The sequence below is a fragment of the Electrophorus electricus genome, chromosome 13, assembly GCF_041902795.1.
Source record: "Electrophorus electricus isolate QZ-2024a chromosome 13, ASM4190279v1, whole genome shotgun sequence".
NCBI lineage: Eukaryota > Metazoa > Chordata > Actinopteri > Gymnotiformes > Gymnotidae > Electrophorus > Electrophorus electricus.
This window is the reverse complement of record NC_137509.1, coordinates 5,125,030-5,141,478: the sequence shown is the minus strand read 5'-3', so window position 1 is coordinate 5,141,478 and position 16,449 is coordinate 5,125,030. Positions and strand designations below refer to the sequence as shown.

At 43.1% G+C, this 16,449-nt stretch overlaps 2 protein-coding genes across 5 annotated transcripts; one reads left to right on the top strand and one right to left on the bottom strand.

The window, feature by feature from the left end:
• Positions 1-12: 12 nt before the first annotated feature.
• Positions 13-6,698, bottom strand: LOC113582981 (E3 ubiquitin-protein ligase RNF138-like). Of its 4 annotated transcripts, XM_081694748.1 has the most exons (9): positions 6,541-6,666; positions 5,790-5,879; positions 5,504-5,658; positions 4,950-5,103; positions 3,778-4,022; positions 2,902-3,007; positions 2,420-2,484; positions 2,216-2,323; positions 13-750 (listed from the first exon to the last, which is right to left on the bottom strand). In XM_081694748.1, the coding sequence occupies exons 3-9, from the start codon at positions 5,611-5,613 to the stop codon at positions 669-671; spliced, it is 870 nt and encodes a 289-aa protein (XP_081550874.1). In that variant the 5' UTR covers positions 5,614-5,658; positions 5,790-5,879; positions 6,541-6,666; the 3' UTR covers positions 13-668. The 4 variants fall into 4 exon arrangements, 3 of the variants coding, with proteins under 3 accessions (XP_081550874.1, XP_081550873.1, XP_081550875.1); XM_081694747.1 differs by lacking the exon at positions 5,790-5,879 and having other exon boundaries at positions 6,541-6,698; XM_081694749.1 differs by lacking the exons at positions 2,420-2,484; positions 5,790-5,879 and having other exon boundaries at positions 6,541-6,697.
• Positions 6,699-6,799: 101 nt separating this feature from the next.
• Positions 6,800-15,966, top strand: LOC113582980 (alpha-N-acetylgalactosaminide alpha-2,6-sialyltransferase 2-like). Its single transcript, XM_081694750.1, has 10 exons — positions 6,800-6,892; positions 8,621-8,753; positions 8,919-9,341; positions 10,193-10,355; positions 10,670-10,832; positions 12,673-12,811; positions 12,979-13,082; positions 13,441-13,521; positions 13,811-13,910; positions 15,394-15,966. Exons 1-10 carry the CDS (start codon positions 6,858-6,860, stop codon positions 15,577-15,579), a joined length of 1,527 nt encoding a protein of 508 aa, XP_081550876.1. The 5' UTR covers positions 6,800-6,857; the 3' UTR covers positions 15,580-15,966.
• The last annotated feature ends 483 nt before the right edge of the window (positions 15,967-16,449 follow it).

The following is a 16,449-nucleotide window of genomic DNA, read 5'->3' as shown; positions in this document are numbered from 1 at the left end:
TCCACATACAGATAAGGAAGACTCACAGATTTATTTTTGTTGACTACAAGATACAAATTTTACAGGTTGTTTTGTGGATATCTGCATTTGTAAAATATGTAACCAATTCTGTCCTGCTTGTATTCATGTATTACATCTTTCAGGATGTTTCACTAACCATTTATTTATTTGAAACATATACCTCTCACATTAGACTTTGGTGTAATATCCAGTATACAAAAACACTTCAAACACAGTTACAGATTTCAGATTGAATTACAAAAAAAAAAAATTGCCTTTCTATAGTACTTTCATTGCACTGTTGCTACATACATCATTTCCCCTTAAAATCCGCATGAGACAACAGTACAGCGCTGACCTTGAGCTCTGACCTCAGTTGAGCTCTGACCTTGAGCTCTGACCTCAGTTGAGCTTTGACCTCTGAAATACTAAAGACTGACCTTCAGGGTTCTGTGATTCCTGCCTGAGGCTTTGAGAAGCTTTAGATATCAACATTTGATTCATAGTGTAAAAAATTACACTGAGAAAACAAAGACAAAGTCTTTTTTTTTTTTTTTTTTGATAGTTATTAGCGATATTGGCATCATCTGTTAACCACTGAAGGACAGAACAAGAACGGCTTAAAGAACAGATGTCAGCTACAGAGCGCAGGAGAGGCCAATCAACATTTATCTATTTATCTTCTCAAAATTCGTGGATGGACATCTGCAAAGCCCGGCAAAGCTGCAAGTCTTCATCCTCCTCTTCATCCTGCAAAAATGACACAGTGAAAGTATGTGTGAGAAAAAGACTGGGTCAGTGGTACAACACATTGAAAATAACTCATTGGTTAATTCAGGCTGAATTCAGGTTAAGCTTAAAGGACAACACTAAACTGTGTGGTGTTGCCACTCTCACATACCTACTCTCATATACCTACTCTCGTATGCCCACTCTCCACTGTACCCACTCTCATGTACCCACTCTCATGTACCCACTCTCATGTGCCCACTCTCCACTGTACCCACTCTCATGTACCCACTCTCATATACCCACTCTCATGTGCCCACTCTCATATACCCACTCTCATGTGCCCACTCTCATGTACCCACTCTCATGTACCCACTCTCATGTGCCCACTCTCATGTACCCACTCTCATGTGCCCACTCTCATGTACCCACTCTCATGTGCCCACTCTCATGTACCCACTCTCATGTACCCACTCTCATATACCCACTCTCATGTGCCCACTCTCATGTACCCACTCTCATGTACCCACTCTCATGTGCCCACTCTCATGTACCCACTCTCATGTACCCACTCTCATATACCCACTCTCATGTGCCCACTCTCATGTACCCACTCTCATGTACCCACTCTCATGTACCCACTCTCATGTGCCCACTCTCATGTGCCCACTCTCATGTACCCACTCTCATGTGCCCACTCTCATGTACCCACTCTCATATACCCACTCTCATGTACCCACTCTCATGTGCCCACTCTCACATACCTACTCTCATATACCTACTCTCGTATGCCCACTCTCATGTACCCACTCTCATGTACCCACTCTCATGTGCCCACTCTCATGTACCCACTCTCATGTGCCCACTCTCATGTACCCACTCTCATGTGCCCACTCTCATGTACCCACTCTCATGTACCCACTCTCATATACCCACTCTCATGTACCCACTCTCATGTGCCCACTCTCACATACCTACTCTCATATACCTACTCTCGTATGCCCACTCTCCACTGTACCCACTCTCATGTACCCACTCTCATGTGCCCACTCTCATGTACCCACTCTCATGTACCCACTCTCATATACCCACTCTCATGTGCCCACTCTCATGTGCCCACTCTCATGTACCCACTCTCATATACCCACTCTCATGTACCCACTCTCATGTGCCCACTCTCATATACCCACTCTCATATACCCACTCTCGTATGCCCACTCTCATGTACCCACTCTCATATACCCACTCTCGTATGCCCACTCTCATGTACTCACTCTCCACTCTACGCTACTGTACTATCAAGCTCTTGATTACATTCAAGCCCTGTGCACTGATATCCCCTTCACTTTAAGACCAACAGCTCACTCCATCACATCAGCCTTTTCAGAGGGGCTCCAGACTAAGGGGCTCCCTGTGATGCTGTGAAATGGGGAAGGTGTGAAAGGACATGGAACCAGTGTCAGTGCGGAGAGCTTCGGCCTCTCACCATGTATCTGGCGTAGCTGAAGCAGTGTCTCCGGAGCATGTGTCCAATGAGGTTAGGGCTATAGTAACCAGTGTTCCCCCACGGCATCCGTGCGCAGATCGGACACACCTTCAGAGGGAATGGCCTCTATATATTAGAGAATGGCTACATATAGCAGACAAGGAAACCAGGGTTTTGCTTATCAGACTGCGTCAAAATGGCTACCACTGCAGTAAATGAGTGTGTAGGACTTCTCCCGTGGGTGTGGAGAAGATGTTGATAGTACCAGCCTTAAAACAAAAACAAATCGCAAAACGTCACCACTGTGCCTCTTCTGTTCTCCTCCAAGTACATAAATACAAACCAGTAAGGAAGATGTGGTCAGATATGTTGCTGGTGATACCGAGTCACCAAGATATTTATCGGGATTTGAAAAGGATTGAAAAAACACCCATCGTTCAAGGATGTTGAAATCAGAGGTGAATTAATCTTTTAGTATTATGCAAATTAATATTTAAGTATAAGCCTCTGATCAATAAGCATTTGATTAAAGAAAGCAGAATTTGGTTTGCTTTTGTAGTTCACAGAGGAAAATGGCTACTGATTTTGATGTTTAAATTTGTGTGTTCTTGTCCGTGACATTGTCTAAGATGTTATTCTCCTTGAGTGTCAGATCCTTTTGAATGTGTTTACGTGTTGGAGCTTACAGTTGGAGCAGCTTCTGCAGAGTGCTGCCTCAAGCAGTGCTGCACCAGCGCAATGTCTGTCAGGCCCACCAGGGGGCAGTATGGGCACGAGTACGCTCTCCCTCCACTGAAGACACACACACACACACACACACACACACACACACACACACACACACACACGCACGCATGCACGCACACACGCACGCACACACACACGCACACGCACACGCACAGAGAGAGAGAGTCAGATGTTCATATGCACACACTGCACATGAATAATCACTCTTTGTGTGTGGACATCTACATGTAGTCCACATATAACCTATTTTTGTTCATTTTGTGTTTTTCCTGTCCTAAACCTCAACAGAAACAGCTCAGTAAATTATTAAATACATTACAACACTTTGATACTGAAACTCTTACATGTTTAGCTACAAAAATGGCAACTACGTTTGACTTTTTTTCCCCTGATGACAGCAATCGTTTTGCATTCTTGGATATAAAAATCTTTTAGTGTAAATCTTTATAATTTTGTATGTACTGACTAGCGGAAGGTTTGTGAGATTGACATGGTCTCGGGGGGAGTGGCTCAGTGACGGAGCCCGTGGCAAACGAGAGAATGTGTGTTCAAACGAGAGAATGTGTGTTCAGTAGATTCTATAAGCAGGAGCTCTATTGCCTTTGTTTGAGCAGTTGCAGTGTCTCCAGCTGCCCCGTAGAGGGTGCAGGAAACCCTTGAGCAGTTCAACAGCCCTTGGCTCCTCCCCCCACGCCGTGTCTTGTGAGGATGGTCACACTTTAAACACTGCTGGTTTTTACTCTGTCTGTCCTGATATGGTGCTCACACATGAAGGTATATGGAAAAAACCCAGTGGGATAACGATGTAAGCGTACCTGTTTGAAGGTGCTGGGACAGTGGTGTAGGGACATCCACTGCAGAGCAGAAGTACAGGGGTCCAGACAGGACGCAGGACAGGACTCAGGATAGGGATCTGGACAGGGGTCTGGACAGGACTCAGGATAGGGATCTGGACAGGGGTCTGGACAGGAATGTTGGTAGGTGGTGTGGCATTAGCACCATATTCCTCTATGTACTTCCTGCAGGTCTTATAGTGGAGTTGCATTTTGCTGAAAAATTTCTGAGAATGTAGAGAGAGAATGAAATAAAAATGAAGTAATGAAATAAAATCTTTGTGAAAAAAGTGAAAAACTGGAAAAGTATTTGACATGTCCTTTGAAACATAAAAGTAGCTGAAGCTCTGATGCTCGTTCCGATAAGAGAGCTGAAACAGCTATATGAACAGATTGAGCCATACAGCACGAAATTGTTCATTCACAAACAGCTTACATGCACATAAAACTTTTCATTTACATAAAGGCTTTGGGCATGTGATCAGCAACAAGACATTCACACCGATATCACGTGAATATGTTGACAGAATATTCTGAGTCATGACTTGGTGGGACTTTCCCTGGAGTAGTGATTACTGAAGCCCAGCGGTTTATTGGGGCTGAGGAAAGTGCTCTCTCTACTGCCAAAAACGAGGCATCACCATGTGTGGAGCGAGGACGCTGGACACACACATGCCACATAGCAGAGACATGCTTTAGTTCACACGGAACAGCACACGAAATAACTTATACTGTCACAGCCTCAAGGTTTGTGCTCTCTAAAAGTCAAAGTTTATTTATGCAGCACTTCTTACAACAGACGTCCGAGTCCAAGTCCCCAGTGAGCGGGCCAAAGGAGACAGTGACTCCCTAAAGATGGTTGGTATTGTGCTGGGTAATAATGTTGCGGGGGACAGGCTTCAACCCCACAAAGTCCATCATGCTATACCGATATAAAGGCAAGACTCCTAACACTACGTTCGCCAACCTCTGCAACATGACTGATATTGTAAGTTGCTCTGGATAAGAGCACCTGTCGGAAGCGTGTATGTGATAAGGGGGATTTTACAGTAAGAGTTCTCTGGCCTGTTAATTCATTTAGCAGGTTAATTCTCGTTTTGTCCTGAGGGCTGATGCCAGTGTAAGTCCACTGTGTGAGAGAGTGAGGTGCTGACCTCTGCTCCACAGGCCCTGCAGGTGCCCTTCCTTGTCCTCATCCTCTGCTGGACGTCGGCAGCCCTGCGCCACGTCTCTTCCACGGGGCCCCGGCACAGAGGGCATCGGGGCCCCCGGGTCCTCACCGCTGTCTCCAGACAGCTCCTGCAGAAGCTGGGGAAGGAGAGTAGGTGGATGAAAAGCTTACAGGAGGAGAATGGCACTCTGGGACTCGGTTTCACAGGTCTGAGCGCAGATTTAATAGTGCATAAGCAGCTCTGTCAGAGACTGCAGTCAGAAATGAGTGCGGAACACGGTGCCTGGCTGCACCAGCGCTCACTTCTACCTTCTTCTTAAAAAGAAAAAAGAAAAGAGTAGTATTTTAGTAGTTGTAGTAGTATAGTCCAGTAATGAATAATTAAAGCTGAAGTAAAGGGATGTTAAAATGGGGGGGGGGGGGGGGGGGGGGGGATATACAGACAGTTCTAATGGCAACTGTGAAGGGTCTAAACATTTTCTCTGCCCAAGTGTCTGGTCTATGCTCTGGTCAGACTGTGAGCAGACGTGGACTCACACGTGCTGGCAGTTCTTGGTGCGGACAGGCATCCTCAGGACATCCTGGCAGACGGGGCAATCGAAGTCCTCTTCTACCTCTGGGTCTGGTGTCCTTGAGTGAGTGGCCATTTGTGAAGCGTTTCGCTTGTACCCTGGAAAGCGTGGATGAGGTTTCTGCCAGAAAGGACACAGGAGGTGTGGTTAACCGAGGTCACAGGAGGCGTGGTTAACTAAGGTCACAGGAGGCCTGGTTAACCGAGGTCACAGGAGGCGTGGTTAAACGAGGTCACAGGAGGCGTGGTTACCAGAGATGCTGGGACATGGACAGTATTGAGGATTCCTTTTGATGTGTCTCTGACAATGACAGATGGATGCAAAGCTGTGCATTAAATTAGCTGTGAACAAATGTGACATAAGATCAGATTTTAGGTGTGCACTCTTTTGTTTGAGCGACCTGTGAGCGCTTTCGTCACACCCAGTTTAACCTCATCACTGTGTTGTAATGCGAGCCACAGGCCACATTCACTGCAGCTGATCACGACTGTAATGGGTTTGAAAAAGTGAACTTTGTAAGATAACACCAAGCTTTTCCAGAGACAACAAAAGAAGTGTGCTGTTAGGAAGGTAAGGAAGAATGCAGAACCGATCCTTATCTTTACATCAACACTCACCCACTCTCTCTCTCACACACACACACACACACACACACACACACAAACAAGAAGAAAAAGATAGCTACAACTATCAATTTGACAACAATTTAAAGAACAAACTGCCCGATCGTTCCTGAGTACACTAACTCTTCTATCTTTACTTCCTGGTGATCTCAAGCACTTTCACAACTTTATTTAAATGACACCCTTCTTGTCAACCCCGTCCTATGCTATACAGTTAGTTTGGTTATTTATATGTACACTACAGCTCCATAAAGACACTGTAAATACTGAGGCTATACAGGCTATTACTTCTGAACAACTGTGCAAATCCCCCTCCACCACACAGTCTTAAACAAGCGAAAGCAAAACACATGGTGCTAAATAAATGGGTGAAACTCACTCAGAGTGTCGCGTCTCCTCTCCTGCGAATGTTGACCTGTTCTTGCCCTCTTCCAGTAGCTGTTTAAAAGTGTTTTTTTTTTTTTGTTCAGTCTGTCCAGTATGTCTCTGAGCTTGACTTTCACTTTCTCTCTCAGTGTCTGGTTTCGCAGCGCTGGAAAGCACCTGACTGTTTATACTTGCAGCAGAAGGAAGCTGATCTGACTGCCTGCAGTCTGGCTTGTCCTGTTTATGCAGAGACGTGAAGGAGCTGCAACCTTGCACGCGCCCCGGAGGACCCGACGGGGTCCTGCCTGTCCCTGAACAGTGGCCGTATGAATGTACATGAACCTCAACATACTCCCAACATCAAGGTACAGACCCCTAGATCATACAGGAGTGCCACAGTTGTTTAGTGAATAAGGTCATATGGGCTGCAGAGCTACAGTGATGTGACACAGATCACAGTCACTGTCTAAAACTGATCAATCTGGTTTTGTTTTTGAGTTTTTTAGCATCAGTATATTTTGATAAGTTTGTTTTCATGTGTTTCTGAGCTAAACTATATAGTGTTTAGTATGTGTTTAACTGTATAGTATGTGTATAAATGCATTTAAGTTAAAATTGATTGTTTTTTGAGCTAACCAAAGTCCAAAGTTGTCCAAAGAGGCCAAAAGTGTAGTTTTACTTCACTTGGAAACTGTTTCCTGCTCTTAGTCAAAAAGCAGTGACATCCTCAATACAATGTATGAAGACAAAATACTTCCAAAATATAAATGTGGTTTGTACTGTTATTTTTCTTAAACCAGTGTATGTGTGTATGTGTTGGTTTTATTAGTGAGTGTGACCCATGTTTTCTAGGTGGTATGTTGGTTTTATTACTGAGTGTGACCCATGTTTTCTAGGTGGTATGTTGGTTTTGTCGCACCCTGATAGAACACTCTTCTACAGCATTCTAGTTTAATGGTATACTGGACTGTACCCTACTGTACTGGTTAGGATGCATTCTATGAGTAAATGACAAAGCACTTTTCTAAGTCGCTCTGGATAAGAGCATCTGCTAAATGTAAATGTAAATGTTCTCTTGGTCTCTTCTTTATCTGATAAGACCCACATTATGAATGTCACAGAGCAACAGCTAGCCAGTAGGCACGGACGATGGCACGGTTTTCTTTAGTGATTCAAGCCCTGGGTGTTTTACTCTACATTCTCTTTACTGTTTGGATATATTTGGTTTACACAGGATCCTTCAGGATCAGGTAAATTAAGTACATGAAAAATAAGCAACAAACTACAAAAGAGCTAAAAAATACAGTTTTGAGAGTTAATGCAGTGTTGAATTACTGTGCTAAAATGCTGAAGCATAACATTCATTAATTTAGAGAAAATCTATATAGAATCTGCTTACTTAGAGTAAATGGTCAAGAAACTCATCAAGCATTTCAAGGCATATTGGAGGTTGTTAGCACTTTAAACTGACAACATGGCTGATCAAAGGTTAAAGCTAATCTCTATAATACACTATGAGCACACTTGAGCTTAATATTGTGCAATTTAGTGCCATGTTTCCATATTACCACAACAAGATTACCACTGCAGAAAGTATGACTTAGGCATTGCTTGGATACCACCCGAGTGAAGAAAGTGCATTCTCTGGAAACTGCTGTCTTCTGGACTTGTCTTGAAGGTGTTTAAACAAAGCGTCTTGAGTCGTGTTTTCTAATAACAGGAGGTCCTATGGTGACAGTGAGTCCATGTTGTGTGCTGTTCCATGTCCCCCATATTCACTCTCTCTCACTCCATACTCAGGTTTTTATACTACGCTTTATTCTTTAGTCTTTAGGGCTAATGACGTTTTGGTCTGATTTGTCTAAGTTGCTTCTCAGTTGCCCACTCCGAGATGCCATTCTCCTACTAGTGGCATTTCCTAAGCTTCTAAAGCAGTTAGAATGGGGCACATGATACAGAGGACTGTATATAATTCAAACAACAAAGTATGAGTGCACTTATGGTCTTTAAAAGAGAAGAAACAGGTAAAGTGTCTGTGTGCGTCTCTGTATGTGTGCGTGTTTGCATCCATGTCATTGCCACCTGTTGTGTAGGACACGCTTCCCTGGTTCATCCTCCTTCATGAGTGGTGATGCTCTAGAATGGCAACAGGAAATGACGGTCGACAACAACATAGATGGCTCTCAGATGACAGCGAACATAACACGTAATTTAGCTAGGAATAAGGTAAAATCCAAGAAAGGTCCCCAAACTCCCATTACGGAGGGGCCGATGAAGAATTCAACATTCTAATTTAGCGAATGATGATCAGAGAAGCTCAAAAAATGGAATGGTGTTTCTGGTAGAAATGTCAGAAACACCAAACCAACACTTCCCTTCTCCCCTCTGCAGTTCCACTCTGATCTCACGCAGAACGGGCTCATGACAACAGCAGAGGAGACACCCAGACACACAGGAAATTATAATCACTCCAGATATTTTCAAAACTCTACGACAACTGTGGCAACAGCACCTCAAAAACATTCACTGGAGAAAAACGAAACAAAGCCTATGAAAACTAAACAGAACACAGATCCACAACATGGATCCCTTAATAAATCCAAGTTAAACCAAACAGTTCTTGAAGCCAATAGCACGTTATGGAACATCGGAATACCCAAAAGCACAAGCTCAAGAGCTCCAGACAAGCTGACCCCTCTACCAGTTCCAGACAAGCTGACCCCTCTACAGGTTCTATACAAGAAAGATTTCCAAAAGATGCCAAACTGGACAACAAACGATGTATACCTGCAAAGCAATGAGCCCATTCAGAGAGTACGTGTGAAATCTTCAGTCTGACACTATAATATTACCAATACTACCATACCATCATGTCGTCATACTACCATACTACCATATTACCATACAGCTATACAATCCTATAACCATACTATCATACTATCATATCAACAGATCTGAAGTACATATTTAGGCAATTTAATTTGAAATTAAGAAAGGTTTTATAACCACAGAATATATAATAATAAATTATTTGAACAATTATGTAAAACAACAGAAAATGATATTTTTTATTAGTTTTATTAGTTCCTTTTGGGGAACCTCAAGCAGTGCTTCCTCCAAGCAGTGCTTCCCCCAAGCAGTGCTTCCTCCAAGCAGTGCTTCCCCCAAGCAGTGCTTCCCCCAAGCAGTGCTTCCTCCAAGCAGTGCTTCCCCCAAGCAGTGCTTCCTCCAAGCAGTGCTTCCCCCAAGCAGTGCTTCCCCCAAGCAGTGCTTCCTCCAAGCAGTGCTTCCCCCAAGCAGTGCTTCCTCCAAGCAGTGCTTCCTCCAAGCAGTGCTTCCCCCAAGCAGTGCTTCCTCCAAGCAGTGCTTCCTCCAAGCAGTGCTTCCTCCAAGCAGTGCTTCCTCCAAATAAAATTTGCTTGTGTTAAACCTGGGGAAACACAGGCCTGTGCAGTACATAGAGGTGTCCCACACATTTCTAGTATATCCCATCCACTTTTGCAAATTTGTAATAATTTGCATGACCTAATTCATATAAAGAATTATTGAGGTGTTAATGGTGGAGGTAACATTGAATTTTGTCTGAAGGTGTTAATGCAATACTCATACTATCTGGTACAAGTGTTTAGTTAAATTACACTGCATAATCTTGCTTTCTTGTACAGAGTTGTGCAGAATCTTTGCACAAAATTAAAGACCCAGACATTCAGAAGGCCTTCATGCCTAGTATTCAGATGTATCTGTACCAGAACCTTCTTAACCAGAGCGAATGGAACCGACTGGCTCACTTCAACAATCCTTTCGGCTTCATGGAGTACAACTACAGTGGTGGGTGACACACAGCTGACACTCATCACTCTCATATGATTTCATCAAGCCTGAAATCACCGCTGTCATATAACTGTCTTGGAAACCGTGGTAAAACTGGTGTGATGGCCAGATGTGGAGGTTTACTGTTACAGTCTCAGCAGCCTTGAATAAACAGACCTCATAACCCAAGACAGGATGACAATGACCCTCTTATCCTTTGCTGAAACTCCACCCAATAATTCACACAATTTCCAACATTTACTATGTATGTTCACCTGATTCAAAAATTCTTCTCTTAGTTTAACATGTAATTTGTTCTCGTGTAACTGAAGACATAAAGAAGGTGGTGGACCTGATTCCCAAGCCCAGGAGCACCCAGCTACTGCCACTCCCTGAGAACAACACCTGCAGCCGCTGTGCTGTGGTGGCCAACGGTGGCATTCTCTACGGCTCCAAGATGGGCCAGGAGATAGATGCGCATCATTATGTGTTCCGGTGAGTGATGATGTAAAGCATAACGCAATAATACAAAGCATTATTGTTAGTTTTATTTTTAAATGCCCACACGAATGAAGTAAGTCTAAATAAAGCATATTTAGCATTTGAATGTAATTTTAATGTAAAGATGTACAAACTTAAATTCTAAAATAACTCAAAATGGGGAAAGGGCTAATATATGGTTTTTCATTGCAAGGGCTCAATTGTTGAAGGCGATTTATTTAAGAAATCTTTAATTTCTTTTCCAAATATTAAACGACTTTATTGAGGTATGTGGGTGCATGGGGATGTGTAAAAGAGGAGATTATGTATGAATTTTACAAGAATTTGAATTTAATTAAATTGTTGGATTTTGTTAACCCTTTTTTTATATGTGAATGCAGAAAATCTGAAATGGTCCAACCCCTTCAAAATGGGATTAAAATGGATTGGGAACATAATCTGTCTCATTATACACCTGTACCATAATCCATCTGTCTCCCATACACCCATAACATAACCAGATGTCTCACATACACCTGTACCATAATCCACCTGTCTCATATACACCTGTACCATAATCCACCTGTCTCATATACACCTGTACCATAATCCACCTGTCTCACATACACCTGTACCATAATCCACCTGTCTCATATACACCTGTACCATAATCCACCTGTCTCATATACACCTGTACCATAATCCACCTGTCTCATATACACCTGTACCATAATCCACCTGTCTCATATACACCTGTACCATAATCCACCTGTCTCACATACACCTGTACCATAATCCACCTGTCTCATATACACCTGTACCATAATCCACCTGTCTCACATACACCTGTACCATAATCCACCTGTCTCATATACACCTGTACCATAATCCACCTGTCTCACATACACCTGTACCATAATCCACCTGTCTCATATACACCTGTCACACACCCCATTGTTCATAGTGTTCCACACTGATGTCTGGAGACAATGCAGGGCATAGACGCAGAACAGTGAGATATCTGGTTGTGTGAACACCACACGAGAGGAAGCAGAGAGTAGTTAATTCTGTATCATTACAGCTCTGCAATTGTTATCATTTTTGGCTTCTATTGGAAACCTTTTGGCTTGCTCACATTTCAAAGAAGATATTTTTGACAAGTATTGACTCAGGAAGAAGATCGCATGCAAGTTATTTGCACTTTCAGTGCTGTACAAATGAAATACACTGTTTAAAGGTAAAGTATGTTTCATGCACTCTGTTATTAACATTAACATTGATGGACCTTAGCTGACACTTTTATCCAAAGTGACCTATAATCCAATATCCAAAGCCACTGAATACAGAGTATTGTGGTATTATTATATATTGCAGAGAATTGCAATGTGATCTTCACTCCCGGCCTCTGTGCAACAATACAGAGCCTTTATATGCAGAGTTCTAACTGTACTTGTCTGAGATTGCTTGTACGTGTTTTGCACTTCTAGGCATCGGCATTGAGCCCTGCTTTTCAGCAGTATTCTAGTTCAATGGTATTTTGAACTCTAACCTACTGTACTGGCTAGGATGTATTCTATGAGTAAATGACAAAGCACTTTTGTAAATCGCTCTGAATAAGAGTGTGTGTTAAAGGCTGTAAGTTTAAATGTAAATGTAACTTCTAGCCTCTGTTTAAAATGTGATCAAAACCTATGAAACAGAAAACCTCTAAACCAACCACACAGTATCTCCCCCTTGTGGATGTGGACTCACTATACATTCTCTGAATGCATATTTAAATGTGTGAAAGGGCTTAAGCGAGGAACTAGACATCCCGAGACGTGGCAGGGTGAATGTTGTTGTGTCTCTGTTGCAGAACGAACGGGGCAGTTATCAAAGGCCATGAGGAAGATGTGGGAAACCGGACATCTGTCTACGTCCACACAGCATTCTCACTCGTCACCTCCCTCACTGTCTTCAAGAAGTATGGCTTCAATAAAATTCCCAGTGATGAGGTATCCATCATTCTTGGCTGTGTGTGTGTGTTATTACATGTTTCCTGTGGAGGTTAATTACATCTCGGACCTGAGAGAAGGCAGAAGCATATAAATGACTGTTTGTGCATGCCTGCATGTGTACCGTGTTCCCTGGGCTGGAGAGACATGTCTGTCTCCCTGCACAGGGAATTAAATATGTGATGATTCCTGAAGGCCTGAGGGATTTCCTGTGGCTGCAAGGACTTCTCACCAGACAGGAAGTAACAAATGGCCAGTTCCAGAAAAAGCAGTAGGCACAGGAGTACAAGCGCCTCACTCAAAACAAAGATTAACAGATATTATTGTGTCTGGATTAATTGTGTATTAATCATGATTTTTAAGTAGAGCATTAAAAAGACACAAGTAATTGCTTGGAATTACTGTATGACATTCATTGAATTATACTCCTTAAGCAACCATTACGCTATTTAAAGTCAACATTTAAATGGATTTCTTTATTTATTTACTTATTATTACAGTTATTATTGGATAGATTAATGCTGTGAAGGGACCAGGTCTCTATCACATTCTGTCATTTTGTGAACGTTATGAAAAGATTTTACCATTTGAAGATTTTTCACAACCAGCCTTTACCCTCTTTCCCCGAGGCCATGGACGTACTACGAAGGGTTTGATGAGAGCCGCTTTTATGTCCTCCACCCGGACTTTCTGAGATATATTCGCAACAGGTAGCGCTGCCAGAGAGCTGTTAGCTAACATGGGATGTAACCCTGCGATTCGTGCATGGCCTGTCTCTCACACACATTGCATGGGATGGGGTGGAATCCCAGTAGTGCTTTTCTACATTTCAAACTGAATACACATTTGATTTTATCTTTGTAGTGATATAAAAATGTAGCCCTGTGTAACATATGGTATGATAAAATTATCGTAACATTTTATGATCGTGTGTATACATTTTCTGGTTTAAATCTTTCTGACACGATTCAGCATCAAACCAATAAGCTATCTACACAGATTTATGACCTCTAAACAGCAGGATGGGAAACACTGGGCGATGTACCGACCGACCAACGGAGCCTTCACTCTGTTCCTGGCCCTCCATGTCTGCGACACGGTAAGTGCTGTTAAAGTGCATTTTGATGGCCACTTTAGATTCCAAGGAAAGTCAAATATATTTATTTGTTATCTGATTGCCTTTAGCTCATTTTTAAAAATTATTTGCATTTATATAGCGCCTTTCTCAAACTCAAGGTCGCTTCACAAATATCGCTTTTGAAAACTTTTTTTAAAATGTAAATAAAACGAAACCCATCAATCGACGTGCGTACACGGCAGCCGTGAGCAGTGATCCAGACATTTGGAAGTGTGGAGAAGGCAGAAGTGCACACACAGCATACACACAGCAGTGTAATCACACTTATAAGGTGCCTAACTAGTCACCGCTGACACGTGTGTCGATCTAAGAAGGGGGCGTGGCTACAAATGAGGGGAACGTAAAAGGGGCAAAGTCAGAGACCGCGACAACTGTACCACGTGGGCTGGGTGTGCGTCACAAGGCCGTCCTGTAACCAAATCACGTGTTTTTATTATGGGAATAAAGGCCGATATATGTTGCCGATATGTGTGAGTTGTCCAGAAAATGTTTCATAGCCTTGTCTCACCCCTTGGTTCTCCTCCCGTTTGCTCTGTGATTTGATAAATTACAAAAGTAAAAGTCTGGATGTTAATGAGTTTACCAGCAAAATCTAAGTATGTCCTCTGGATAAAAGTAAACAAATTCATGCATGTCAGTAGGTTTATGTTGAGCTTGTAAAATAATGGAAATGTATCCACTTTCTTAGGAAGCTTCTTTTCCTTTAGCATCTGTTAGATCAGAGAAAAACGTTTAGAGTATGACAAGGCGTCCATGTAAGCTGCGACTGTGATCCCCAGTGGCAATGAAGCAGGTTGTGATTCTCTCAGACGCTTGGCCTGTGACCCTGGTGGCGATGAAGCAGGTTGTGATTCTCTCAGACGCTTGGCCTGTGACCCTGGTGGCGATGTAGCAGGTTGTGATTCTCTCAGACGCTTGGCCTGTGACCCTGGTGGCGATGAAGCAGGTTGTGATTCTCTCAGACGCTTGGCCTGTGACCCTGGTGGCGATGTAGCAGGTTGTGATTCTCTCAGACGCTTGGCCTGTGACCCTGGTGGCGATGTAGCAGGTTGTGATTCTCTCAGACGCTTGGCCTGTGACCCTGGTGGCGATGTAGCAGGTTGTGATTCTCTCAGACGCTTGGCCTGTGACCCTGGTGGCGATGTAGCAGGTTGTGATTCTCTCAGACGCTTGGCCTGTGACCCTGGTGGCGATGTAGCAGGTTGTGATTCTCTCAGACGCTTGGCCTGTGACCCTGGTGGCGATGAAGCAGGTTGTGATTCTCTCAGACGCTTGGCCTGTGACCCTGGTGGCGATGTAGCAGGTTGTGATTCTCTCAGACGCTTGGCCTGTGACCCTGGTGGCGATGTAGCAGGTTGTGATTCTCTCAGACGCTTGGCCTGTGACCCTGGTGGCGATGTAGCAGGCGACCCTGAGACCGGTGTTATCCATCCTCTTATTTCAGGTTGACGCGTATGGTTTCATCACTGAGAACCACAGGAATTACTCAAATTACTACTTCGAGAAGAATCAGAAGACTAAAGTTATCTTCTACATCAACCATGACTACAACCTAGAAATAAAAACATGGCAAAAACTGCACAATGCCAAAATCATCCGTCTATACCAGCATGATGGAAGACAGACATGACACTCGTCCTTCAGGAAGAACATGTCTTACGACACCCAGGCCAAACATTTTCTGCATTTTCAATACACAGATGAACAGCCTGCAGGTTCGTAAAAGAAGTAGATGTTTTCCACATTCTCAGCACATTTACTGACCCAGGCACTGGGCACGACCGGGGTTTGACTTGTGGAGGCAGTTTGTGACAGGAAAGGACGCATGTCTACAGCATGTAGGGTTACGTATGATGTTAAATATTCTTAGATTGGTTTCTTACTGTAGATTTACTGTTTTTTTAAAGCATCTTCTATTTCCTCTTTGTTTTGTTCTGCTCACGTTTGCTCTGTCCTAGTGCATTTTTCCATTAAATGTTTCAGTGCGGTACTACAAATCACCAATGTAAACAGTTTTCAAAATTATGTGCAATAATCTGGTTTTCTTCTAAATAAACTACTGTACATAGATTCATTCATAATAAAATTTAATCTCCAATCACTGTGTGTGTGTGTGTGTGTGTGTGTGTGTGTGTGTGTGTGTGTGTGTGTGTGTGTGTGTGATCATTTGCTCATTTGTATGCATATGTATGTTACTCTGACAATATGACGCTGAATTGTTTGGTGTTTTGAGCATTTTGTGCAGGATCTTTATACACATATGATTCATACTAAAAAGGTTGTCAGTATGATTACAATCACAGAGAACTTATTTTGCTCTGATGTGGCTCCAGTGTAATGAAAGCTTGTGTGTAATAAGTGTGACAGGTTTAAGAGTGACAGGATTAAGTTTCCCTTACACTGTGCTCCATTCCTGCTGTCACTGTGGCCCAGTCAGGTGGAAATTTCTTCCACATTGTGCAACTACACACCAGGTGATCTTTTCTCATGCTGACAATGG